Source organism: Stegostoma tigrinum, chromosome 27 (genome assembly GCF_030684315.1).
Source record: "Stegostoma tigrinum isolate sSteTig4 chromosome 27, sSteTig4.hap1, whole genome shotgun sequence".
Lineage (NCBI taxonomy): Eukaryota > Metazoa > Chordata > Chondrichthyes > Orectolobiformes > Stegostomatidae > Stegostoma > Stegostoma tigrinum.
In genome coordinates, this window is record NC_081380.1 from 33649624 (window position 1) to 33675740 (window position 26117).

The following is a 26117-nucleotide window of genomic DNA, read 5'->3' on the forward strand; positions in this document are numbered from 1 at the left end:
AATTGCCAGCCCAGGTGAAATATATCCAAGGTTGCTGTGGAAAGCAAGAGGGGAGATTGCAGGGGCTCTGAAATTAATCTTCAAATCTTCTCTGGCCATAGAAAAGACCCCAGAGTACTGAAGGACAGGAAATGTGGTACTATTATTCAAGAGTTTTTGAGGAGCTGGTTAGATGTGTACATGAGGGTAGTGCAGATGATGTAGTCTGCATGGGCCTCAGTTAGGCTTTTGACAAGGCAAGCCCATGTGACCCAAGGAAATTTGGCAATTGGATCAAAAATTGGTTTAATGACAGGAAGCAGAAGGTTACGGTTGACTGGTGGTTTTGTAACTGGATGTCTATAATCAGTGGTATACCACACGGTTCAGTGCTGGGTCCCTTGCTGTTTATAATGTACATTAATGATTTTAAACAGGAACGTAGGAGGTATGAGCAATAAGTTTGCAGATGACATGAAAATTGGTGGTGTGTTAAACAGTGATCCCAAATCAATAAACATCATTGTATCAGCAGCTAACACAAAGCAAAAATAATGATATATTTACTGAATGGCCAAAAATAATTTTATTTAACCTAACCGTTAAAATTAACCTTTCCTGTAAATTCCAGCACATTACCAACCAATTTAGTTTAACTACACAGCTGTCCATCAATGTTACTTGGTGCAAACCCATCCCTCTTCAAAAGTAAGTTTTATTTTACTTCACAGTGTTCAAAATATTCAGTAAAATAGTTTACTTTGCTTAAATGAAAGCTGAAAAATACTGACAGACAACACAGAAAACAAATTCAATGACACTTCTGATAACAGAAACAAACTGCAATTTGTGTTGCCTTTAAAACAAGAAATGAAATGGGAACTCAAAAAGATACATAAAGGGTTCTATGATATGTGCAAAGTTATTTTCAGGGTTCATGTTAAAAACTAAAAACAAATATTTCTTAATGGTATCATATACAGAGATGTTTCCTTCTTAAAGAAAACAAAATAATGGAGTTACAATGTCATCCCATCCTCAAAAGGTCTCATTTCTTCAATGCTGCATCCAGAAAAATTAAAATTTCAACACGTTGCATCCCTCAAACTTACACCAAAAAAAAATTCTCTTCAGGTTTCACTGTTGCATGCAAAGAAAACACCACAGCCGGTATTTCAGATGTTTACTAACAAGCATTCAAAAAGCATTTTCAAATATTGAAAACTAAATGCTGGTCAGGCTGCACCTCTAAACAATTAATGTTTTCAAGTTAACTCTTTTATTCTGGCAAAAAGTTAAATAACTTAATTTAGAATAATGCTCATTTGGAGAGCTGGCACAGAAACCATGGACCAAATGGCCTCTTTATACACCATCACAATTCTGTGATTCTGCTAGATTCAGAAGATTTTAAACAAGTAGTATTTAAGAAAGGGAAAAGTCGAGTGGGGAAAATTGCATCGTAATCATAGTTTTAATCATTAACTCACCCTATTATAAAAGGTAGAGGGCAGGTGAGTTAATGATTAAAATTATGATGGTGCAGATCAAAATGAGACAGTAAAGAGATAAGAAACAAAAGTTCTAGAGGAGATGTAAATGAGAATAACAGAATCATCAACAACAACCAGTACCCAAACAAAACAGATACAGATAATATGATTGGAAATTTCTGAAGTCCATGTTGAAGTTTGAAAGCTTTGAAGTATCTCATCAAAAGACAAGGTGCTTTGTTTTTAGCTTATGTCAAGCTTCGCTGGAACTGTGCAAGTTGAGATTGCAGTCACGTAAAGAAGAAAATAACAAACAATGGAAGCTCTGAGTCACAGAGTTGATTGAATTGTGGGCACTGGAATCACTCAATTGGCTTTTACAGTCTTCCCATCATACAGGAGACAGCATTGAGAGCACTACACACGGTGCACCAAGTTAAAAGATAGGCAAGTAAATCTCTGTTTCAGTGTTTGGAGCCTCAGAAGATGAGAAAGTAACATGAAAGGACATTCTGCCTCTCCTGCTTTTAGAAAGGTGTCATGGGAAAGAAACAGGATAACTTGGGAGGTGAAGTGAACTATGAAGTTGCAGAGGAAACAGTCTCTTTGAAATGCTGAACTATTCCAGTGGAACTCATTATATGCAACAGGAACAGCAAAGTATCTTCTGTCAGGCATGTTACAGCCTTACAGATTTAACATTTTTAGATCATAAACGAAGTCCTCATATTTTTGGACAGCAACTGGTGATAGTTTTGCTGTGATCACTTATACCTTTTTAAATCCATCTTCTGTTTTTTTTTAACCTGTCCCCATTATTGACTCATTTTTCACTGCCCCATTATTCTGTCATTGGATCTCCTCTACTTGAACCCAATCACAGATCATCATCTTGTTTTGGCCTTCCCAATCACTTTTTCATGCCTCTGTACTTGCTTAAAACCTGTTACATCTCAAACGCTTTCAGTCTTGGTGAAAGATTATTGACCTGAAATGTTAATTCTGCTTCTATTGGGGATGTTTCCATCCCCAAGATCTGTGTCGTTTACTCACTGTCGATGGTTTGCATTTTCCAAGGTTTGACTTTCGAGTTTTTCACGCCGTTTCCGCCATGTTGCTTTCCCGGCCGAAAAGAACGCCTATCAATAAGCTCGCTTCTCATTGGCTGATGGACACTTAAGTACGCTACTCCGCATTTGATTGGTCGAGGTCATTCCTAATGTATAAATACAGACGAGTTGTGTCCATTTTGTGTCTTCAGACTGAGACAGTAAAAGCTCTTTTTCTAAAGGCCTCGTGTCCTCTTTTCCTGCGTCAGTAAGTTTGGGGTGCGACTCTAGCTGGGGACTGGGGCTTGTCCGCTATCATCTAGTGTCACCGTTTGCGTCAGCTTGCGCTTATTCGTCCGCGTACAGTTGATCATACCTTGAGTCCGTAGCTACCGAGGTACCGCGAAACATAGCAGATTGGCGACGAGGTGTTCGTAAAATGGACCCAGAAAAGTTGCAGCTTCTACTCAAACAGCAGTTAAAGTTGATGGAGATGCACCGGCAGTGTCTACTAGTATTCCGCCTTCCATTGACGGCATCGCTGACAGTATCACTGAGTTTGGGTATGACCCAGAGGCCAATGTTACTTTTGATACCTGGTTCCGTCGCTACGAGGAGCTATTTCGTGTCAACTTCGCTGGTCAGGATGATGCATGGAAAGTCCGGCTCTTGCTTCGTAAACTTGGCTCAGCAGAGCTGGACAAGTACTGCAACCTCATCATGCCAGATAAACCCGCGGATAGGTCGTTTGATGCCGCAGTTCAATCGCTCAAGAAGCACTTCGGTGATCGGTCATCATTGTTCAGCATACGCTTCCGTTGCTTAAAGTTGGTCATGAATGAATCAGGTAATTTTCTGACACATGTTGGGATAGTTAACCATGAATGTGAACGTTCCAAGTTAAGATCGCTCACTGGTGATCACTTCAAAGCACTTATCTTTATATGCAGTCTCCAGTCCCCTAAATTTGCAGATATCTGCATGCGCCTTCTCAATTGGTTGGAACAGGACCCTACGCTGACTCTCGCCGCCATCACAGACGAATACCAACAGTTGATCAATCTGCAGCATGACACCACTTCGGTCCAATCTGGGAGCCAAGGGGGTTCCGAAGTTCATGTAGTTCGCCAGGCCACCAGACATTCCGGTCCTTCCAATTCTGGCCCGTCTTCCTCTGGTCCGTCCTCTGGCTCGTCGCATTCTGGTCTGAACTCTCACAACGGCTCGAAGAAGCCGCCACCATCCCCCTGTTGGCACTGCGGGGTCTGGCATTTTGTCAGGCTCTGCCCCTTCAAGCACTATCGATGTCGCCGGTGCAATATGGTCAGCCACTGCAAATCTCGACAAGCCAACAAACCTGACGCACCCAAACCGCCGAAGAAGGCTGCCTTTTCCCGAAGCCTGCTGGCAACTTTCCAAGTCAATGCCCCTGGCCGAAGGAAGTACATCACGGTCAACGTCAATGGCCACCCGGTCTGGTTGCAGCTGGACACTGCATCGGACATCACCGTTCTCTCCGAGAGAATGTGGCGCAAGCTCGGGAGACCTCCAGTCTGAGATACCTCCAAAACTGCCATCAGCGCTTGTGGTGGGCACCTCAACCTCTCGGGGCAACTCGACTGCTGCATATCCTTCCGCGGCAAAACATTCAACGGCGCATGTTACGTCGCTGCGTCGGATCTCAACCTTTTGGGGCTCGACTGGTTTGACCTTCTGGGCTTGGCCGATCTGCCACTCAACGCAATTTGCAACCAGGTGCAGTCCCCTGCTGCACCCCTTGACCTGTCCAATCAGATTGTGAAACAATTCACATCGGTCTTCCAACCCGGCTTGGGACTCTGCTCTGCCACACAAGCTGTGCTACAACTCCAACCTAATGCCACACCGGTCTTCTGCCCTAAGAGACCCGTACCATACGCCTCCGCCGCAGGTCGATGCTGAACTACAATGCCTCCAACACCAGGGAGTCTTAACCCCCATTTCCTACTCCTCTTGGGCAGCACCTATTGTCGTCGTCAGAAAGGTCAACGGTTCGCTCCGCATCTGTGCTGATTTCTCTACTGGTCTTAATGCAGCCCTGAAAGACCACCACTACCCATTGCTGGTTCCAGATGACCTGTTCACTATCCTGAACGAAGGTCATTTCTTTGCCAAGCTTGATCTTGCTGACGCAAAGCTCCAGTTGGAAGTCGCACTGGAATCCCGTGAGTTATTGACTATAAACACCCATCAAGGCCTTTTCCAATACACGCGTTTACCTTTTGGTGTCAAATCCGCCCCAGCTATTTTCCAACAAGTAATGGATACGATCTTATCTGGCATCCCAGGTGTAGCCGCATACCTGGACGACGTCTTGATCGTCACTGGTTCCTCCGAAGAGTTGCGGTGTTGCACCGAGGCCGTTCTTCAGCACATTCAGGATAATGGATTCCGCCTCCGGCCTGAAAAGTGCCAATTCTTCCTCCGGTCGGTGAAGTACCTTGGCTTCATCTTTGATGCCTCTGGTCGCCATCCTGATCCGGAAAACATTCGCGCAATTGACCAGATGCCAACCCTGACGGACGTTCCCTCACTACATTTGTTGCTGGGGTTGATCAGTTATTATTCTGCGTTCCTTCCATCGCTACACAACGTCCGAGCGCCGCTAAACCACCTGCTTGGAAAAGACGTGCCTTGGAACTGTTCGGTGAGTGTGAAGCAGCTTTCTGTCAGCTAAAGTCTATGCTCACATCTGATCTCCTCTTAACACACTATGATCCGCAGTTACCAAATGTAGTGGCAGCTGATGCCTCTGCCTATGGCGTTGGTGCCGTAATCCTTCATGTCTTCCCTGATGGCAGCAAGAAAGCGATCATGCACGCCTCCAGGACTCTAACTCCTGCAGAAAAACGTTACGGCCAAATAGAGAAAGAAGCCCTCGCGTTGGTTTTTGGCATTTCCACAAGTTGGTCTACGGCCGTAAGTTCACCCTGTTAACCGATCACAAACCACTACTCTCCATCTTCGGTTCCAAAACAGGTATCCTGGCACACTCAGCGCCCAGCGTTGGAGTCTGTTGGCTAATTCTCCTCGGTTACGACTTTCACATCCAATACAGGCGCACTCAAGATTTTGGCCAAGCTGATGCTCTCTCATACCTCATCAGCGACTATCCCACCTCTGACGAAGAGGCCGTCATCGCCACCATTTCGACGGGCGACGGATGACTGTGCCATCCACCACCCGACCCTCGCCATACGCGGTCTACCGGTAACTGTCACTGAGATCCAACAAGCGACGGAGGCGGACCCAATGCTACAATGAGCCATCCGTTATGTTGGAGATACATGGCCAGCCCACCCACTGAGCGACGAGTTGCAGCAATTGTTCCATCACCGTGAGTCACTGTGTGTTGTAAATGATTGTCTTATGTTCGGCGACTGTGTTGTGGTACCCAAGACACTCCGCTTACGTGTTCTCCGCCAGTTTCATTCCACCACCCAGGTACCTCTCGGATGAAATCGAATGCACGCAGCTTCGTTTATTGGCCTGGTATGGATGGTGACATCACGTCCTTCGTCAAACGCTGCCCTCGGTGCCAACAAGCAGCCAAGAATCCCCCAAGAACGCCAATTGTGCCTTGGTCGCGGCCGGAACATCCATGGTCATGCCTTCATCTGGATTTCGCGGGCCTATCGACTGTTGGTCCTATCTGATTCTGGTCGACACATTTTCCAATTGGCCCGAGATAGTCCCCTTGGCGCCCGCAACGACTACGCAGACGGCACGAGCCCTGACCCAAATTTTCAGTCAACGTGGCTTACCAGAGTCTACCGTCACAGACAACGGCTCACAATTCACGTCTAGTGAGTTTGCCAAGTTCTACCGCTTGCATGCCATCTCGCACATCCGCTCTCCGGCTTACTACCCCAAATCCAATGGCCAAGCAGAACGCTCTGTTGACACCTTCAAGCGAGCCCTGCTTAAAGCTCGAGGGGAGGGGACGTCCGTCGAGGTACTGCAGAGATTCCTACTTGTGTATCGCTCCACGCCCAACGAAACTCTGCCTAACCACCAATCCCCAGCGGAAGCCTTGATGGGTCGAAAGCTGCGAACGGTCAACCACACCATGATTCCGAGCAATGCAAAACAGACCGAAACACCGGTGGCGAGATCTCCCTTCACAGTTGGCTCCCACGTGTATGTTCGTGACTACTGACCTAAGCACGACCCGTGGATTGAAGGGCGGATTGTAAGAAAACGAGGGAGGGTGCTGTACGACGTAGCAGTTGGTGATTCCCTCTGGTCAAGACATTGCAACCAACCTCGCCAGTGGCACTCTGCAGAGTCAGCGGAAGCATCGGTGGAAATTCACCTTGACGTGTTTGGCTAGACACGTTTCAACGGAACCAGATGAGACAAACTTTGAGAGCGAAACTCTGGTTGATCTGGCACTCCGACCGAGAAGACAGACAGATTGAAGACGTTGTCAGGCCAAGCACCTCCAGGTGAACCCAAAGCTTGTACGTTACTAACAGTCTTCAAAGAGGGGAGGTGTTCGGGATGTTTCCATCCCCAAGATCTGTGTCGTTTACTCACTGTCGATGGTTTGCTTTTTCTAAGGTTTGAGTTTCGAGTTTTTCACGCCGTTTCCACCATGTTGCTTTCCCGGCCAAAAAGAACGCCTATCAATAAGCTCGCTTCTCATTGGCTGATGGGCGCTTAAGTACGCTACTACGCATTTGATTGGTCGAGGTCATTCCTAATGTATAAACACAGACGAGTTGTGTCCATTGTGTGTCTTCGGACTGAGACAGTACAAGCTCTTTTTCTAAATGCCTCGTGTCCTCTCTTCCTGCGTCGCTAAGTTTGGGGTGCGACTCTAGCTGGGGACTTGGGCTTGTCTGCTATCATCTAGTGTCACCGTTCGCATCAGCTTGCGCTTATTCATCCGCGTACAGTCAATCATACCTTGAGTCCGTAGCTACCGAGGTACTGTGAAACATAAGTTTCTCACTCCATTGGTGCTATTGGTCCTGCCAGGTACTTCCAGCATTCCTCAAGCTAATACTCCAGCACCAATGAAATTGGTACCTGAATTCTTCCTGTAGGCTTTAATTTTTATGTTCATGTGACAATATGATTTGAAACCAGTGAATCAACAGGTTACTAGACTATAACTTTAAACTTCAACTTTAGACTTCAGGAACATTCAGGAAAAGGCAATTCAGCCAGTTAAATGTCATCCATCATTTCAGTAGATCATGGCTGACCATCTGCCTCAAATGCACTTTCCCAATCTAACTCCATATCTCTGATAACCTCCAGAAAATTATCAAATTCAGTCTTTAAACCTGCTCAGTGATCGAGCCTCCAGAGGCCTTTAATTAGAGGATTCCAAAGATCAACATCACCCTGGGTGAATAAATTCCTCCACATCTCAGTGTTCAATTGCTTATCTCTTATTCTGAGGTTACACTTCCTAGTTGTGGACTTAACAGTCTAGGGAAACATCCTACCCGCGTTCACCCTGCAATGCCCTGCAAAAATGTTGCAAGTCTTAATGAGATCATTTCGTACTCTTTGAAGTTGTGGAGAACAGACCCTGTTTCCACAATGTTTTGTCACAAAACAACCCTGCTAACCTGCGAATTCATCTCGTAAATTTTCATTTAACTGCTTTCATGGCAAGTATATCTTTTAGATAAGGAGGCCAAAACTGGATACAGTTCTCCAGCAAGGCTCTATATACGACTTCAGTGATCTTTACTTCTGCACTCAAATCCCCTTGCGATGAGCTCCAACATGTCATTTGCCTACCTTACCGACTGTTGCTCATGAACAGGAATACTCAGGTTCCTACGGACACCAACACTTTTGAACTTTTCATCATTTAAGAAATATTCTGCCCCTGTTCTTCCCCCCACCCCGATTAAAGTGGACACCTTCACAATCTATCACATCTGCCACATTCATACCCATTCACTTAACCTGTTCAAACCCACTTGAAGTCTCTTTGTATCCTTCTCACAAATTAACATTCCCATCCAATTTCGTGTCATCAGAAAGCCATCCCAGATACTCTACCAGATCCCTGTAGTTCCAACTTCACATTGTTTGGCATATTCAAAGGATCACAGAATCACATATCATAAATCAAGAGACTACTTTCTTTTTTCCTCTCTTGCTGATGCTGGCACCTTCGATGAAGCATGCTCGCCAATCAATGGTTGCTGCTTTCTGCATCCTTTCTAAATGGCCAATATTTAATTATGAGTTGTTCAACTAAGGAAGTCATCATAGGTAAGCCTGATCCAGTTTTCAGCAAGGTCCTCCAATGCACGCTTCCAAAGGGGACACCAGAAAGTGATTATGAACGAGAAGCATAAATCCTTTCCCAACTCAGGAGCAGTGCAACAAATTCTGATGCCCTGGCTCAGACCACCTTCAACTGCACAAACTGGCTATGAACCTTAGACTCTTCCTGGTCTGGTTGGCACAGAGATGGATACGCTTCATCCGAACCTGAAGCACTAAATATAGTTTCTGAAGTGAACCAATGCATATTCGTAACTCAACACTAGGTGGCCCTCTGATGTGGATATGCCATTAGGTTGGATCTTTGTGAGAGACTGCCACATTCATACCATGAAAGAATATTTCTGACCAGTCATTCCAGTCACGGATCCTTCAGAATTCCAAAGACATACTTCCATTGGGACAGTTCCTTCCTAGTGCAAAACTGCTGGGGGAAAGCAAACCATGACCAGAACGTAGCAGCTGACTGCTATGAAAACTGTAAAGCCACTTTGACAGCTACTTTCAAAAGGTTAGTATACATGTGTGAAGCTTGGATGGCAAGAGGGTAAGGTGCTGGTGGGTAGGGAGTAGAGTACCAAGTTCTATGGTCTCCCTAATTTTTGTTTTACTGTGCAATATTCTGAGGTCTTTGTGGGTCAGTATTTTCTGGGGCTGGAAGTCAATGTGACAACAGACCAACTGGTGTGTGTGAAGCATACCCTGAACCTTCAGCTGCTGCACATATTCCCCTCACCTTCCTTGTCAGCATTCTGCAGGGACCTGAGACACCTCAGTTCACTCCTCCTCCTCCACTCCAGCACTACCCACAGCCGCACAGTACCATCCCAGGCGATTGCAGATGGTGTAGTGCCTGCCCATTTACTTCCTTCCTCCTCACTCTCCAAGGCCCCAGACACAGCTCCCAGGTGAAGCATGATTTACCTGCACTTGACCCCACCTACTGTATTCACTGATCACAATGCAGTCTCACACTGGGGAGACAAAACAGGGACTGGGGGACCCCTTTGCGGAACACTTCTGCTTCGTCTGTAAAAATGACCCTGAGCTTCTCGCTGCCTTGTCACTTCAACACACCAATGTGTTCCCATGCCAACATCTCCCTCTTAGGCCTGATGCTATGCTCCAAGGTCAATGCATGCTGAAAGAACACCACTTTCTCTGCCTAGGTACCTCACTACCTTCAGGGCTCAACACTTAATTTTAGCAATTTCTGAACGTGAACAGCCTCCATGTTCATTACCAACTCCACACCCCCAGGTCCTGTTCTGCATGGGTTGTTCCCAGCATAGCCAACCCATTTTCAACAATTCACACTTACTGTTAACACCTGTTTAGCATTTACTTTATTTTCCAGTTTATCAGCAATCCCTTTGCTTCTCACATTTTTCCCCTCTCTCAAGTCACCGTGGTTCCAACTATTTGACTCACTTCTCTGCGACACACCCCCTCCCTAACTCTTCCAGCTTTCAGTTGTGAAGAAGGGTCACTGGACTTGAACTGTTAACTCTGCTTTCTCTTGGCAGGTGCTGTCAGACCTGCAGAGTTTCTCCAGAAACTTCAGTTTTTGTTTCAGATAGAGTCATAGAGCTGTACAGCAGGGAAAGAGACCCTATCATCCTCTTCATCCATGCCAACAGAAACCCTAAATTAATCCAGTCCCATTTGCCATCATTTGGCTCATATTCCCTTGAACCTTTCCTATTCAGATATCCATTCAGATCCCTTTTAAATGTTGTAACTGCACCAGACTCCATCAGTTCCTCTGGCAGCTCATTCCATACATGCACCACCCTCTGTGTAAAAAAAAAAGTTGTCCCTTAAGTCCCTTTAATATCTTTCCCCTCTCACCTTAAATCTATACCTTCTAGTTTTGGACTTTCCTAACATGGGGAAAATACCTTGGCTATTCATTCTGTCTGTGCCCCTCACGATTTTATAAACTTGTATCAGGTCACCCCTCAGCCTCCGATGCTCCAGGGAAAATAGCCCCAAGCCTATTCAGCCTCTCGTCTCCAGCATCTGCAGTCTTTGTTTTATTTTAAGGAGTTGGGGAATGTGGGTCCAGCTACAAAAACTGTCAAACACAGTTTGAAATATCAAGTGCAATATCAGTTTTTTATATAGAGATTATATATCACAGGCATTCAGCTGCATTATTACCATTTCTTGTTGAAATGACATTTATTTGCGGCAATAATTCTGCCCCTCTCACTCACGTAAATATTACAAATTGAAAGTGATATATATAGTCTTTTACGCACAAATGATTTGTGAGAAGTGAAGAAATGGAAAACACCAATATATAATACCAGAGATGGAGTAGGCAAAATACACCAATGTTTAAATAATAGACCAAATGGAAGAAAAAATATTGTCGAAGAATTGCAATATCCATTTCACATTTTTCTGGAAAGTGTCAGTATATTTATTTTATGATGAGAGATTGAACAGTTTAGGCCTATACTATCTGGAGTTTAGAAGGATGAGAAGAGATCTAATTGATATACAAGATGCTGAAGGGCATTGACAAATTAGATGTAGATAGGCTGTTTTCTCATGGGGGCAATCTAGAACAAGCAGTCATAGCTTTAGACTGAGGGGTGATAGATTTAAAACAGGGATGAGGAGAAATTAAGACAACAAAATGTGAGGCTGGATGAACACAGCAGGCCAAGCAGCATCTCAGGAGCACAAAAGCTGACGTTTCGGGCCTAGACCCTTCATCAGAGAGGGGGAATGGGGTGAGGGTTCTGGAATAAATAGGGAGAGGCGGACCGAAGATGGAGAGAAAAGAAGATAGGTGGAGAGAGTATAGGTGGGGAGGAATTACTTCTCTGAGTCATGAAAGTGTAGAATTCACCATCCCAGAGTGTTGTGGATGCCAGGACATTGAAAATCTATCCTGTTCTTAAATTTACTCATTTAGTAATGTGCTGAAGATTATGGAAAGTGGGCAGTAAAGTGGAGCTGAGGCTGAGATGAGATCAGGCATTATTGTATTCAATGATGGAACAGGATTAAGGGGCTGAATTGCCTACTCCAGCTTTTACTATTTATGTTTTGTTCTTAAATAGAATACAATATCCCGTAGACTTATTAACCCCTTATGTACTACGAAAGAATTAAGAGCTCCAATATAATTGTAACTGACTAAATCTTGCATATGTGTTCCTTTATGTTGCAATATTTTCTTGTGGAATGGCAATTATTTGTGTAGGATAGGTAGGATACTACCCACTTCAAAAATGATCGTTCAGCACTGCAACGATGGAGGTTTAATCTTTCAGGTGAAATCTTAAACCAATGTCCCTTCTGTCCTCTTAATTAACACCAAAAACTGGATGATCAAGTCCTTTTTATTCTAGGAGTTCATCACGAACAAACTGACTGTCAAATTTCCCGCATTATAATCATGACTATGTTTCAAATTTATTTGTTTGTTTTTAATGTGCTTTTCTTACTTTGTAAATAAAAATCCATCAAAATTTTTTAAAAAACTATCATGCTATCTAAATGGACATTCTTGATTTGTGCCACTTCAGAATTCTATTAACTGAGTGAGAATTCACTGCTGTGTTCAGTTCTGTTCTCAGTCAATATTCAGTTCAGGTTGACTGCATCCAGCTATTGAAAGCCCTGCACCACTCTTGCTGAAATCACCAAAATCAGCCTGGAGTGACAATCAAATTTGTGAAAATGAAACAAAGAACTGTGGATGCTGGAGATCTGAAACAGAAACAGAAATTGAAACTGCTGTCGAAACTCAGCTGGTCTGGCAGTATCTCTGGGAGAAAGCACAGTTAATGTTTTCAGTCTGGTGGCCTCTTCATCAAATTCGTGAACTAGAAAGTCTTCAACTCTATTTTAAGTATTTTTGTCAAAACAAATAAATTGCAGACTATTGGATGCATGACAGTGTACCAGTTTTGCAACAGGCTTGTCTAGAGTATGAAATGGCCACATGATGACAAATACTTTCCTTCTTGGACAATAATATATATTTTCATTTTGGAGTCCTCCATGCAGCAACCAAAACCTCTATATTGTAATTTTAGTGCATGGCACCCCTTTGGAGCAATCCCTCATTGCAGTGAATTGTACATTTTAATTGTAATTACAGCAGTTAAACAGGCATTTAAATAGTTTTAAAAGAAATTTACTTTAAAATCAAAATGTATCAATTTTCACCAACATGCATAGTGAAACCATCCATTTGTAATGAACACAATACCAATTTCCCCATGCAAGTGAAAAATTGTAATGTTAACACCAAAGAAAGTGAGACCCATAATGTTTGTTAAGGGGACAGTGGATGTTAAACCAACCAAATAATCTCAATACCCCAAAATGATGATAGTGTAGAAAAGGAAAGATATTAAAATTAGCCCTGTTGGCAGTCCCAGGGTTAATTTTAATTTAGCCCAATTCCACAGCCATTTGGCAGATGAGATGTTTTGAGAATATAACTTTTAGAAGGTCATACTTGTCTAGGATGATCCTCCAAGTTTTCTTCCTCCTGGAATAAGTGAGATGTGAAGTCAGTATCCTGGTTAGCACCACATCAGCTGAATGACAATCCTCAAAATGTCAGATAAAAAGTATTTTTCTCTTCAAATTATTATGCATCAACACCATTTCATATATTATCAGTACATGCATTATAGACCCTGGTTGACAGAAGTCAGAAAGAAGCGCATGGAAGGCAAGAAAGAAATGACTGAAACAATTCCTAAGCCTGGGGCTACTACTTGGCACTATTTTTTGGCCAGCTAAAGCAGTAGCTAAAAATTAGTGGATGTTAACTAAGCTCCCTATGCATCTTGTAACATACCCAGCTGAGTGGACATCTCATCACCTTCGGCAGTGTAAGTAAAAAATGTACAGCTTCTGATTTATCAGTTTTAAACAAAGGAATAGAGATTGTCAACAGGCACAGACAACTGTTCACTGATCGAGATGTGTTTCTTACAAGTTACTCAACAATGCATTAGTTCATTATATAAATAACCGCTGGAATGTAAGCAAGTTATAGGGACCTTGTACTGACCTTGCTTCTGGAATCAACATTAAGCAGGCACACTCCACAAGCTAGCTCTTTTGCATTTTTAATCCCGGGACGTAGAATGCAGGAGGAGAAATCCAGCGAATTCTCATCTGGCTGCAAGAAACACGAACATTTAGATACAGTACTGAATTTCAGACAATGTAGTTAGCTTCAAAGTCAATCTTCTCTGTCTGAGTCACACTTTGCAATTATGTTTGTAACAATACTGTGGGTGTACCTACATCGCCATAAGGTGGTGAAGGGCAATTATCGTTGATCAATAAATGCTGACCTAATCAGCAAAGGCGACATCAATGGAAAATTTTTAAAAAAGGAGGGTCAATGTATGGATTCCAACGCTTTTTATTTTTGTGCCTGTTGACAATTCTACTTAACAACTTGAGACTTGACTCCTCTTGGACGCTTTCAATGATTCATATTCAACAAATAACTTGCTGAACTTTAATCTGGCATTTTAAACGTATTTATATTAAGTATTCAATCTTAAACTGCTCACCTAGTATCAATAACTTACAAACATGTCAGACAACCGGTTTTCATTGAAAAAAACTAAAGTAATCCACACACATTTTAGTCCAGATTTCTGAAATAACCAGGTGGAAGGTCTATCTGGTCAGATTGATTAGTTGATCAAATTAAGTAATCTATACTGCAATTCAGTTAACATTCTGAATACTGATATAAACTGCACAACTCATATTTAGATCTAGCTAGATCGTTACATAGGTACGAGTTTGGAATGGAGGTAAGAGACAGAGATCCAGATGGGGGAAAGGAGGATGAGATAGATAGGGTAAAAGTAAGATGATAGGCACGGGTAGATGCTTTATCAAGCAAAAAAAAAAGGTTCCACTTTGGGTACAAATTGCACCAATTTTGAAAGGTCACTTTTTTCAATGTATTTGCATTCAAACATATTTACATATTGCCAAGTACAAGATCTACCATGGACCAGCACAAAGGAACATACGTTTACAATGTAGTCTCTCTTTAAGAAATCTCCTTGTGATATTTAAGAGTAGTTATTTGTTAAAGTTTAATGATTTCAGTTGAAAATGGATTTACAACAATAATACATTTTAAATCAGAGCTTTTAAAAAATATACAGTTTTAGGGGGATTAAAAGAATCGGCTCCAGTGAATTATCATTTTTTAAACTATTAGAGCCCTTGCACCAAGAAGAACCAACATAATTTTGGAGTGTTTGAAAGTCTGTGAACAAGTGCAAATAGCAGAAACCCCCAGTGGTGATTAATTCATCCTGGCATGTTCTGGGCCAACTTCCAGCACCAGGTGATTAAATTAGCACAAAAGTTCACAGATACTTTAATTGTATTGAGCACAGTATTTGCTTAAAATTCTGCAATATTTTTCATAATTTACGCCAATTTCAGAGGAATGATGTTGAACGCACCAAAACAAATAAACAGATTGCCCAGGCCATGTTCTAAATTTACAAGATTGCTACGGATCCTTCTCCTTCTGTTTTCTTTATTTGAACTGGGAAGCTAGAACCCTGCACAGTTCAAAGCCAGGTCTCACAAACAGGAGACAAAGGACCAGCAAAGCTGTGCCTTGTTTAATTGTTGGATTGATACTGTAACTTTTTGACAAATTGCACCAATTTATTTACATGCTTTGAATTCAGAATTACAGTTCCAGCAATGCTTGAAAGAAAATTACTTAACGTTGGACAGTTACAACAATAAGTTTCACCATTTATGTTCTCCAAGGCAATTTCAATGTTTAGATCTTGAAGCAGCAATCATGAATGATTGAACCTAACCACTGCTCCTGTAGAAAATGGTCGAATGAACTTTAAAGTAAAAAGCAATTCTGGATAGAAGATCAAAATTAATGAAGATAATATTGTTTGAAGATGAATGAGCAAACTGCATTTTCAAAAATTTTCCTTATTCTTTCAACAGATGTTGAGTGGTTTGCTAGGTCATATTAACTATAGGAGTCAACCACATTGCTGTGGTCTGGAGTGACATGTGGGCCAGTTCAGGTAAGGAAGGCAGATTACGTTTCCTGAAGGACATTGGTGGATTTAAACAACAATTGATGAGAATTGTCATCGTTGCCATTGTTGAAACTAGCTGCTTTGGCATGTTGAGATCATGCATATTTGTTTTTTTATTTACTGTCAGTACAAAATGTCAGTACATTACTGAATGAAAGCTATTTGCTACTTAAAACTTTGAAGCGGACCACTGTATTTTTTAAACGTTGTTACCAGTAATCATTAAAACAAAATCTATTCCGCTGGTAATGAATGAGAAAACAACAGAGTTTGATTGCATTTCCTATGCTTGATGTAGATGTGCAAGGTGAAGTTGCAAACTGAATTTCTGTAAATGTTTGTATTTCTGGCACTATTTAATAGTATTCATTAAATGAAATTTCATTTAGTTCAGGAATCACAGTGTAATATTTGTTTGAGTACTGTACAGACCACTCCAAAAAGGAACAGCAAGATAATTTTGAGAAATTCTCAAAAGTAGGTGACAATGCTAAAAGACAAATCCCTACCCACCCCCAAAGCATTAATCACTACAAATAATTTTTCTTGAACTACACACATGATGGTATCAGGTTACCTCTGACGACTTTTCTGTGAAAACAAATTAAAACTAAATGCTTTCTTACCTTCTGCATCATCCCAACAGAAAGCAATTATGGAAAGACAGCTCAGTGAATGTTAAGATTTTTATATTCTGCACAATGCATCCTCAACTGTATTTTCAAATAATCAAGATTTCTCCGATTATCTTTTCATTGCAATGTTCAAAACATTTTGCTGGTTTTCACCCCAACAATAAAGCTAAAAACCCAAGCTTACAGTAACTAAACAAAGCAAATGAGAAAGCACCGCTAGCTTAAAATTAATGAAGAATACAGATCTTCAATTGTTTTATCTAGTACTTTAAGCTAATGCTTTTACCCGCACACTGAAATACTAATCCGTGAAATCTGTGGCTGTGGGTGTCTGTACATAATTGCTCCTGAGGCTCCTTGCTCCTAGTCACCAAGAAAAGCTCTTCAACTCTTTATATGCTATAACACTCCTTTATTTATACCCGTATGGTAAGTTCTCAAATAGAGTTGTCCAGTGTAGTGACTAAAACTGTTCTTCGAATGCTCATTCCAGACTGGTGTTTTCTATTACTGATGTTGGAGTCAAGTCATCAGTCACATTACCTTGATTTCATGAATCTCATTTCATCTCAAATTAACGACATAGAACAAAACTTTGGAATTAATCAAGAATTTTCCAGTAGACCTCAAAAATCCAGTGGATTTGGAAAAATACCTGTCTCTTCTTGAGAGTGAACCCATGGAAAGTGACAGGCCCGGATGGAATCCCCATTGCACTTAGATTCTGCGCAGGCCAGCTGGAAAGAGTACTTGCAGACATCTTTACGCTCTCCTTACTACAATCAGAGGCTCCCACCTATTTCAAGAAGACTACTATCATTCTGGTGCCAACGAAAAATCAGGCAGTGTACCTGAATAACTACTGCCCAGTGGCTCAGACATCCATCATTATTGAGTGCTTCAACAGGTTAGTCGTGGCACACATGGACTCCAGCCTCCTGGATTGCCCTAATCCACTATAATTCACCTCTGGTACAATAGGTCGACGGCAGACGTCATCCATCTGGCCCTACACTCATCGTGGAGCGTGTGGATAACAAGGACACCCATGGCAAGCTCCCATTTATTGATTTTAGCTCCACCCTCAACACCATAATCTACCAAACTCATCTCCAAACTCCAAGATGTAGGACTCTGCTCCCCAGTATGCAACTGGATCCTAGACTTCCTGATGACAGGCCGCAAATAATAAGAACAGGCAATAACATCTCCTCCATGATAATCCTCAACACCAATGCCCTGCAAGGCTGCATACTCAGCCCCTTACGATTTTCCTTGTACATTCACAACAGTATGGCCAAATTTTGCTAAAACTCCATTGACAAGTTTGCTGATGACATCACGGTAGTGGGTCACACCATAAACAATGACGAGACAGAGTACAGGAAAGACAGCGCTTGGTGGCATGGTGTAAACACAACAATCTCTCCTCCATAGTCAGCAAAATGAAAGAGCTGGTCTTTCACTTCAGGAAGTGGAGTCAAGGACAGGTCCCTGTCTGTATCAATGGTGCTGAGGTGGAAATGATCGAGAGTTTCAAGTTCCTGGAAGTAAATATCACCAAACCATCCTCGTCCATCTATGTCGATGCTACAGTCAAGAAGCACACCAATGCCCCTACTTCCTCAGAAGGCTAAAGTAATTTGGCTTGTCCACAATGGCTGTTAGCAATTTTTATAGATGCATCGTAGAAAGCATCCGATTCAGTTGAATTACAGATTGACAATGGCAACTGCTGTCCCAAGACCACTGCAAGTTATACAGAGTTGTGAATGTGTCCCAGTCCACCATTCAAACCAGCCTTCCATCCTGCATCTATACTTCCCACTGCCTCGGGAAAGCAGCCAACATAATCAAAGACCACTCCCACTCAGTTATATCTTCTTCCATTGGGCAGAGGATACAAAAAGTTTGAAAACATGTACCCCGCTTTTGAATGACCTCTCATGTGCTAGAGTTGGTCTTTCTCTGCACCTCTGTGCTGCTGTAACGCTGTATTCTGCACTCTATTCTATTACCCCAATATAATTACGTAAGGTATGATTTGCCTGAAATAGCACATAAAATAATACTTGGTACATGTGGCAATAAAAAATTTTAATCAAAAAGAATGGACCAGTACATCAGGTCATCCTAAGATTCTACATTGATAGTGTGTCACGTTTTGAAAATAATGTTAAACAAGGAATAGGAAAATTTCTGTTTTTTCTCAGAGATTTTTCAATGTGAACACTAGGGGCATACAGTGGAAGTTTAGAAATGTCTTCTGTAGGGAGGATGCAAAATCGTGTTTAGAACTCAGTGACAGCCTTACCGTGAGGGGTGTGAGAGACATGAATATCATCAAGCTACTCCAAATCTTCTCTATTTCCTTCATCAGCTGCTGGAGCTTCTCATTGCATACTGCTGTTGCTTTAATTCCAAGCTCAACACGTTTGGTCACTCTATACACCTCTATCACCCCTGTTAACGTAAACAATATGTTCACTTGTACATAAGCTTTACTTTCAAAGTTATCATTTGATACTGCACAATATTTTTTCAATACATTTTGTTTTTAAAGCTTCTAAGACGTTGAATGTATGACTTGTTCCCTGATCTCTACTTTAAGCAATGTCTAAAAAAATCTACGGTAACCTAGATTGTCGCCAAAGATGTTTCCTTTAAACAGGAAATTGTAATGTTTTAGACTGTCTCACTACTGGAAGGAGTATTTTTGGTGTGTGTGTGTATATAGCGGGGGTGTGTGTGTGTGTGTGTGTGTGTGTGTGTGTAGCGGGGGGTGTGTGTGTGTGTGTAGCGGGGGGTGTGTGTGTGTGTGGCGGGGGATGTGTGTGTGTGTGCGTGCGTGGCGGGGGCGGGTGGGGGTGCTTGTGAGTGTGCGTGCGCGTGCACGCACGACTGATGATGGGGCTTTCTGAGAGAACCATCAGTGAGTAGGGCAATTCACACTGATAAGACAAGATATTTCAGTAACCAGTAGATTCATCTAACCCTGAGCTGTCCACACACCACTACCAGTTTCACTCAGGGTTTGAAGAAGTCATATCAGAGTTAGAATATTAATGTTGCTTCTCTCTTTACAGATGCAGCCAGACGTGTTGAGTTTCTCCACCACTTCCTATTTTTGTTTCTGCATCTGCAGTATTTTGCTTTTATTTAAGGACAGCTGTTGTCTTGTTCCACAAGGAGCAGCAATTAGGTCTGAAGTCTCATAGATTGATAAAGGAAGAAGAGAGATTTGACAGACATAGAAAATAGCTGAAGTAACAGACATGCTCAATTAAGATAGATGATTTCAACTGATAAGTAAACAAAAGACTTTGAAGCTATGCGCTTAGAAATGGAGAGAAGCAACTATTCTTACAGTTACACTGGCATATAGAATGTTTTATCACAAACGGTGATCAACATTTATTGGATTAGATGTTTCAATTTTGAATGCTACAAAAGGTATGGAAAGAAAATGTAAAAATGAGACTCTGGAAAATCAGTTCTCCAAGAGCTGCCTAAATTTAACACTAGCAAAAGGAGGCCCAATCACCTCTTCCTATGTAAAAAACCTACTAAGTACAGGAATCAAACCCAAGGACTTGAATTCAGCAATTATCCTGCAATTAAAAAAACAGAATTACACAGTTTGTATAATAGTGCTGCTGAATGCTGTCAAAAGAATAGAATAACAGTCAATACAGCTTTAGAAATAGGTCACATCTTAATGATTTGCTGTGGCAAAATTGCTGACAATTATAGGTTAGTGCAAGATACAGCCTGTTTACAGCTTAGTCCTTTCAGTTTGCTCGCTCACCAGCACTTTAATTTTAATCAACAAGTGATGGCAATTTGCACCTCTCAGCCACCTAACATCAAACCTAATTACTGGAACAGTTAGTGTCAGAGTGAACAAGCGCTACACAAACTGAAGTCAGAATTTAGGTGTTAGTAAGTAGTGCACATGTTGAGGATTTACATTTCAGCTTTAAAGATTCAGAGTCGCAAACAACTAATATACAAGCATTTTCTATCCCTGCCTCTATGCTGCTAACTTGTGTTGGTCCAAGGAAGTTTAACTTCTCAAAGTCTTCAGGAATTTCTTGGTAGCTTTAAAGAGTTTTAGGTGCTCAAGTGTTGGCTGCGGGAACAGTGTGTAAGATGAGCTGACTCCTACAACAACTGGTTTTACAGTTAGCTCACTGAAATGGATTTGAACTTAATATCACGCAGTAGGTGACAGGTGTTACAGAACCTAGACAGAAAATACCTATTTTTAAGTAGGCAGCAAGAGGCAGAACAGTCTGAACCATGCTGCAGATTAAATCTGAAGTACCTGGGAAGAAATGACAGTTCAAGAGAAACTGACAAGGAATGGCGTGCTATGAAGATGAAAATCAGAGGACAGGAGGTGGTATAATGACAAGTCACTTGCCCTAGAAATGCCTTGCCATTCTGCAGGCAGTTCCAGGAAGGAAGTAAACCAGCAGACAAATGTTTGCAGATGACACTTGACAGTTCTGATGTCGGGCTTGAAATTAAGATTTAGGGTGATAGAATAGCCAGTTACCCATTCTGTTGAATGGTCAAAGCAGTAAAAAAACACAGGAAGTTTGTTACTGTTTGCTTGTATCAGTATGTTACTGATATGACATGATTGAGAACATTCAAAGAAACCTGGACAAATAGAGTTGATAGTTTAAAGAACAGCAGATGAATTTTAATACAGAAATGTAAGGTAATGCAACGCAGCACAAAAATGCACAGAATGAATATGGAAGGAAACAACAGCTATTAGAATAAGTGGAAAAGGATTTTGAAGCAGTTTTCAAGTGAAGTGATGAAGGACTGATGAAGGACACAGAGGAGTCTCAGTACATTTGCTTAAAAAGTTAATTCAACTATGAGTAAGCAGGCCAGGCTACTGGTACTTGGCAGTACCGAATGGGACATCACTAAAGGACAGAGGAAGTCAGAAGCTTTTCATCTTGCACTCTTCAGGACTAGGTCACAAGGAAGAGACTTAAAAAAATGATACCAATTTATACAGCATTGGTGTCCCTTATGTCTGTTTCTTGCATCCTCGTAATGATTGGAGCAAGATGAAAAGCTTTCAACTTCTCGTCTCCTTTTAGTAATGGTCAAGACTACTCTGGACCATTTTGAGCAAAATAACTTCAAAGAAGCACTTTGTAGAATGTCAAGTGGAGTTGTACAATTTAAAACTTGTGTTACATGGAATAACTTTTTGAAATTAGTTTGTTTTCATTGTCCAAAAGATAATTTAAAAGTCCGTGATTCTAGACGTTAAAATAGAGCAAAGCATTAACATGGCAGTTACTTAACTGACAGAAGCAAGGAAAAAATTAATCAGCTGGAGGAAAACTACTGTCCAAAATAATTATTTCTCCCCATTATGCATGTTTTGCAAAAGAGACTCTGAAAAGGTCAGTTAGTCTAGTTGATAAACCTGTTTTTTAAAAGAAGTAGTTGGTCCATATTTCATGATTTGATGTTTGAAGCTGAATTGAAAATAAGTACAGAGGCAGAAGATCAAACATTCTATGAAATACAATGCATTTCAGTCCTGGTCAAACCAAGGAAATTATATGCATGATTTGCACCTGTCAATAGTAATTTAATACTTCAGGTGAATACAATATCCTGAACTCACTGTAGGGTAACCTGAGAGAAACTATCCAAATCTGCATGTCAGAGGTTGACTAAATGTGTAACACGGAACCTCACATGTCCAAGTACAGAGTTTAAGATCATGTTCTCAGTAATTTGCATGTTCCTGAAACTGCTGATATTAATACCTGGATTTTTTTGATTTGCAATTGATCTACTAATTTAAAATGGGGAATAAAAAAAAAAACAATGTAAAGGCAAATACGACTCTGGGTTGTCTGGGTTTCCACAACCAGATTTTCACTGAGGATGAGGCATCAAACCTGCCTGATTAAAATCAATTTTTAAAAAATCATAACCCATTATCTTCAGAAAGCATAAGCACAGCTTTTCACTTCCCTTATGAATGAATAATTTGATTGATAAAATTGTACATTGTCTGTTAGAACAAAGATTCTTGATAGTCTATTTCTAATTCCACATTTATGAACAAGATTGTATCTTAATTACAGTAAGTGCAAGAATGCATTTATCATTGATCCATTGTTGGTATCATCGCAGGGTGGGAAACTCAGATTCAGTTCATTTGCCAACACACATGCTCAAAGCAGATGTGTAAAATGCAGCGAATCAATGCATCAAAGTGAAAATATAAACACAAACTGTCGAGTAGATCCACCCCTTTTAGATGGCTGGCAAACAGAACCTTATTTGCTGTCATGAATAATTATTTGAAGGTGAGCCAAATAGCACAAGATAATATTTTCCCAATCTTACAGCACAGCCCTCTTGGTACAGTCACAGTATTATCAGTCTGTGACAATTTTATTTTCAAACAATCAAAATTTCGAAACTATGGTCGGATTCATAATCATCGATATTAAATACAGTGATATCTATACAACCAACATTCATATTAGAATGTGTGCACATAATGCTAGTAAGTGGAAGCATTTACACATAATTGCTTTCTGCATCTCAAAATAGATCAAAAAACTTTTGACTCTATCTGACTAGGTGAATACCTCCACTAATAAAGTGACTACGTATAGTATGCCAATACAGACTGCAGAGAATCCAATTTGATTGTCAGTCTCGGTCATGCTCCCAGATATCAACCACTATAAAATTTACCTATTGTAAGCAACTGGGTCACAGCCTACTTGACTCGGGAGAAGAACTATCAGCCAATGGTTTTGCCAATCACTGTCACTCAGTGAGAAGTGCATATGATTGGCATCGGGTAAAGACAAGATGGACTTGGCTGTGATGCCCTTTGCAGCCAAATAGTTGGCTGGCATTTCTGAAATAGGCTACTGCATGAGGAATCACAACTTGAACAAGACAGTGAAAGGTTTCCAGTGGCTATGAAATAATTTAAAGTTTTAGCAAAGATTTATAGCTCAGGTTGTGGGTGAGGTTGTTGACATGCTCGCCAAGCTGACTTGTTTTTGTCCAGATGTTTCATCACCATGCTAGGTAACATCATCAGTGACACCTTTGATGAAGCAATGTTGTTCTACTCTGCTTATAATTTATACCATCCGGTCTGTTATGGTGAGTAGTGTCATTTCCCGTTTTGTTCTATATGGGGTCGTATATAGAATACATATACGTAAACTCGGACAGAACAAAACCGGAATTGACATTACTCACCATAACAGACCGGACAGTGTAACTTCTAAGCAGAGTAGAACAACACTGCTTTATCAGAGGCCTCACTGATGATGTTACCTAACATGGTGATGAAACATCTGGACGAAAACAAGTCAGCTTGGCGAGCATGTCAACAACCTCGTTATGGAATAATCTCCCACCAACACTGAGTGCCTCTAGGGAACAGAGGAGATAATAGAGGGAAAGACACTAATTATATAAATTAATCAAACAGATAATATGCCAAATGATGCTGAATGTGGTTTAGAACTGCTACCCATTAATCTGGTATGAATATTCTTTGTTAAAATTATTTTCATTAAAAATGCCTGTAGAATTTACTAAATTGAATGAAGACCCTTTGTGATTTTCAAAATACAAAGTAAATCCCTTATACAACACCCACAATAAAACATCTTCTGCAAATTCCACTGCAGATCATCTAAAATTGAGAAAATGCATCAAGAAAAAGCATTTAATATTTGATGAAATTCAAACTGCTGGATGCTGCTTGCAGCTTGACATGCAGCAGAGTCCAGATCACAAGCAGCAAGAGGAGTTAGGCTCTTTGCACTTGGGGAAGGTAGGAGCGAATAGTCAAATTTTCTGAACTCAAGAGCTTAACAATAATGTTCATAATAGCCTGCGGGGCCAGTAATTTGCTCACCCCTTGACTGTGAAATACTGAACGTAATCTAAAATGCATAAATTTGGAGAGTGAATAAAAGGGGTAAAAAAAGGAAAATGTTAAATCTGTAAGCAACTAATATTTCAATACAGAAATATTACTAATGTCATATTTCACGGAGGACAGAATGATCCAGAGGAGTTGTGCATGCAACCCTGCTGCGATATTAGAAATCCTATGTCAAAGAAAACAATATTAGTGAACAACTATTGCCACTTATTCCATACCCAAGAGATATTCCATGCCTTGTGTTGACTGGATGACTTCACTACACACAGTTGAACTGCTGATTCCATTCAAGGTATCACTGGCCTTCCTGATGACCTAAAAAAAATTTACAGTGCAAGATATTGTAAATGAAAACAAAGACTGGAGAAACTAAACAAAGTAATTAACAAAGTATACTCATCAACAGGCAATTAAACAAAATCAAATATTTAAACCTTAGGAACAATCTGTGGTTGTAACAAACTGTGGCAATGTGTGTGGCATATTTCAAACTTTGCAAGACTTTACAGCCCTGGTGAGACCTTCAACAACAGCTTGCATTTATATAACATCTTTAAATGTAGAAAAACATTGCAAGGTGTTTCACAGAAGTATAAACTGATAAAAATCTATACTGACCGTGAGATTGAACTATTCGGGCAAGTGATTCAAAGCTTAGAAAATCAGCAGGTTTTAAACAGCATCCAAAAGGAGGAGAGAATGGCAAGATGAATTGGCTTAGGATGGAATTCCTAAACTTAGGCCCAAGATGGCAGAAAGCATGCTTAGAGTGGTGCAGGGAGTGGGGAATGCACATGAGATCTAAGTTGGAGGAATATAGAGTGCTTGGAAAGTTGAAGGCACAGGTTGTCACTGAGATGGAGAAGTGGGGCCATGCTGGGATTTAATCACAAGGATGAGTACATTAAAACTGAGGTTTTACTGAATTAAGAACTAATGCAGATCATGAACACGTGGGGCATGCAACTGAGTGGTTCCCTGCTGAGGGGTGAGATACAGGCAGAGGTTTGAGGTCAAGTTTATCAAGAAAAGACGGCAGGCTTGTATAATATTGAAACAGCTAAATCTAGTGGTAACAAAAGTATGGATAGGGGTTTCAGCCTCAGATGGGATGACACAGAGACTGGGCCATATTATGGAGCTATAAATAGGTAGTATTCTTAATGGAGAGATTATGGAACTGAAAGATCAAGATCAAATAAGATGTCAATTTTGCAACTAGTCTGATTCAACAGTGATGAGAGAGGTACGAAGGAATCAGTAACTAGATGTGGTTTCTGGCTGACAGTCAAAGATAACAGTTTCACCTTTTATACAGTCCTTAATAACTTCCTCTCTTCAAACAGTAAGAAAGGATTTTTTCATTGTTACCAGCTATCACTGTTGTCTTGCCTAATGAAATGTTGCCTATTCTGGCAGCAGCTTTATGTGACTTGAACTGAGCTCAACACCTGGTCTTGTTTTCCTCAAGCCTGAAAGCACTTTTGTTTATGTCTGATTTGTCACTGACATTATGTTAGTCAATTTGACTTGTTTTCCCCCAACAGCCCTTCTTCAAATTCTCGTGATATACATGACTTCCTTTTTGCATTAAA

The 26117-nt window shown here is 41.0% G+C and overlaps 2 protein-coding genes across 8 annotated transcripts in view; one reads left to right on the forward strand and one right to left on the reverse strand.

The window, feature by feature from the left end:
• Window positions 1-16257, forward strand: part of dusp14 (dual specificity phosphatase 14) — a 77966-nt gene extending 61709 nt beyond the window's left edge. The window contains exon 3 of the transcript XR_007250047.2: window positions 15815-16257. The gene's annotated coding sequence lies outside the window, so the exon portion shown is untranslated. The remainder of the gene's footprint in view (window positions 1-15814) is intronic.
• synrg (synergin, gamma) overlaps window positions 1-26117 on the reverse strand; it is a 108392-nt gene that overhangs the window by 8426 nt on the left and 73849 nt on the right. For 3 of the 7 annotated variants that reach the window (XM_059655271.1, XM_059655269.1, XM_048557104.2), the window contains 4 exons: window positions 24741-24837; window positions 18862-19010; window positions 13869-13979; window positions 13305-13337 (listed from right to left, as the gene is read on the reverse strand). In XM_059655271.1, coding sequence (XP_059511254.1) covers window positions 13305-13337; window positions 13869-13979; window positions 18862-19010; window positions 24741-24837 — 390 coding nt within the window. Of the gene's footprint in view, window positions 1-13304; window positions 13387-13867; window positions 13980-16945; window positions 17344-18861; window positions 19011-24740; window positions 24838-26117 lie in introns of those variants that run through there. The other 4 variants (XM_059655268.1, XM_048557106.2, XM_059655267.1 and 1 more) reach the window with 4 other exon arrangements.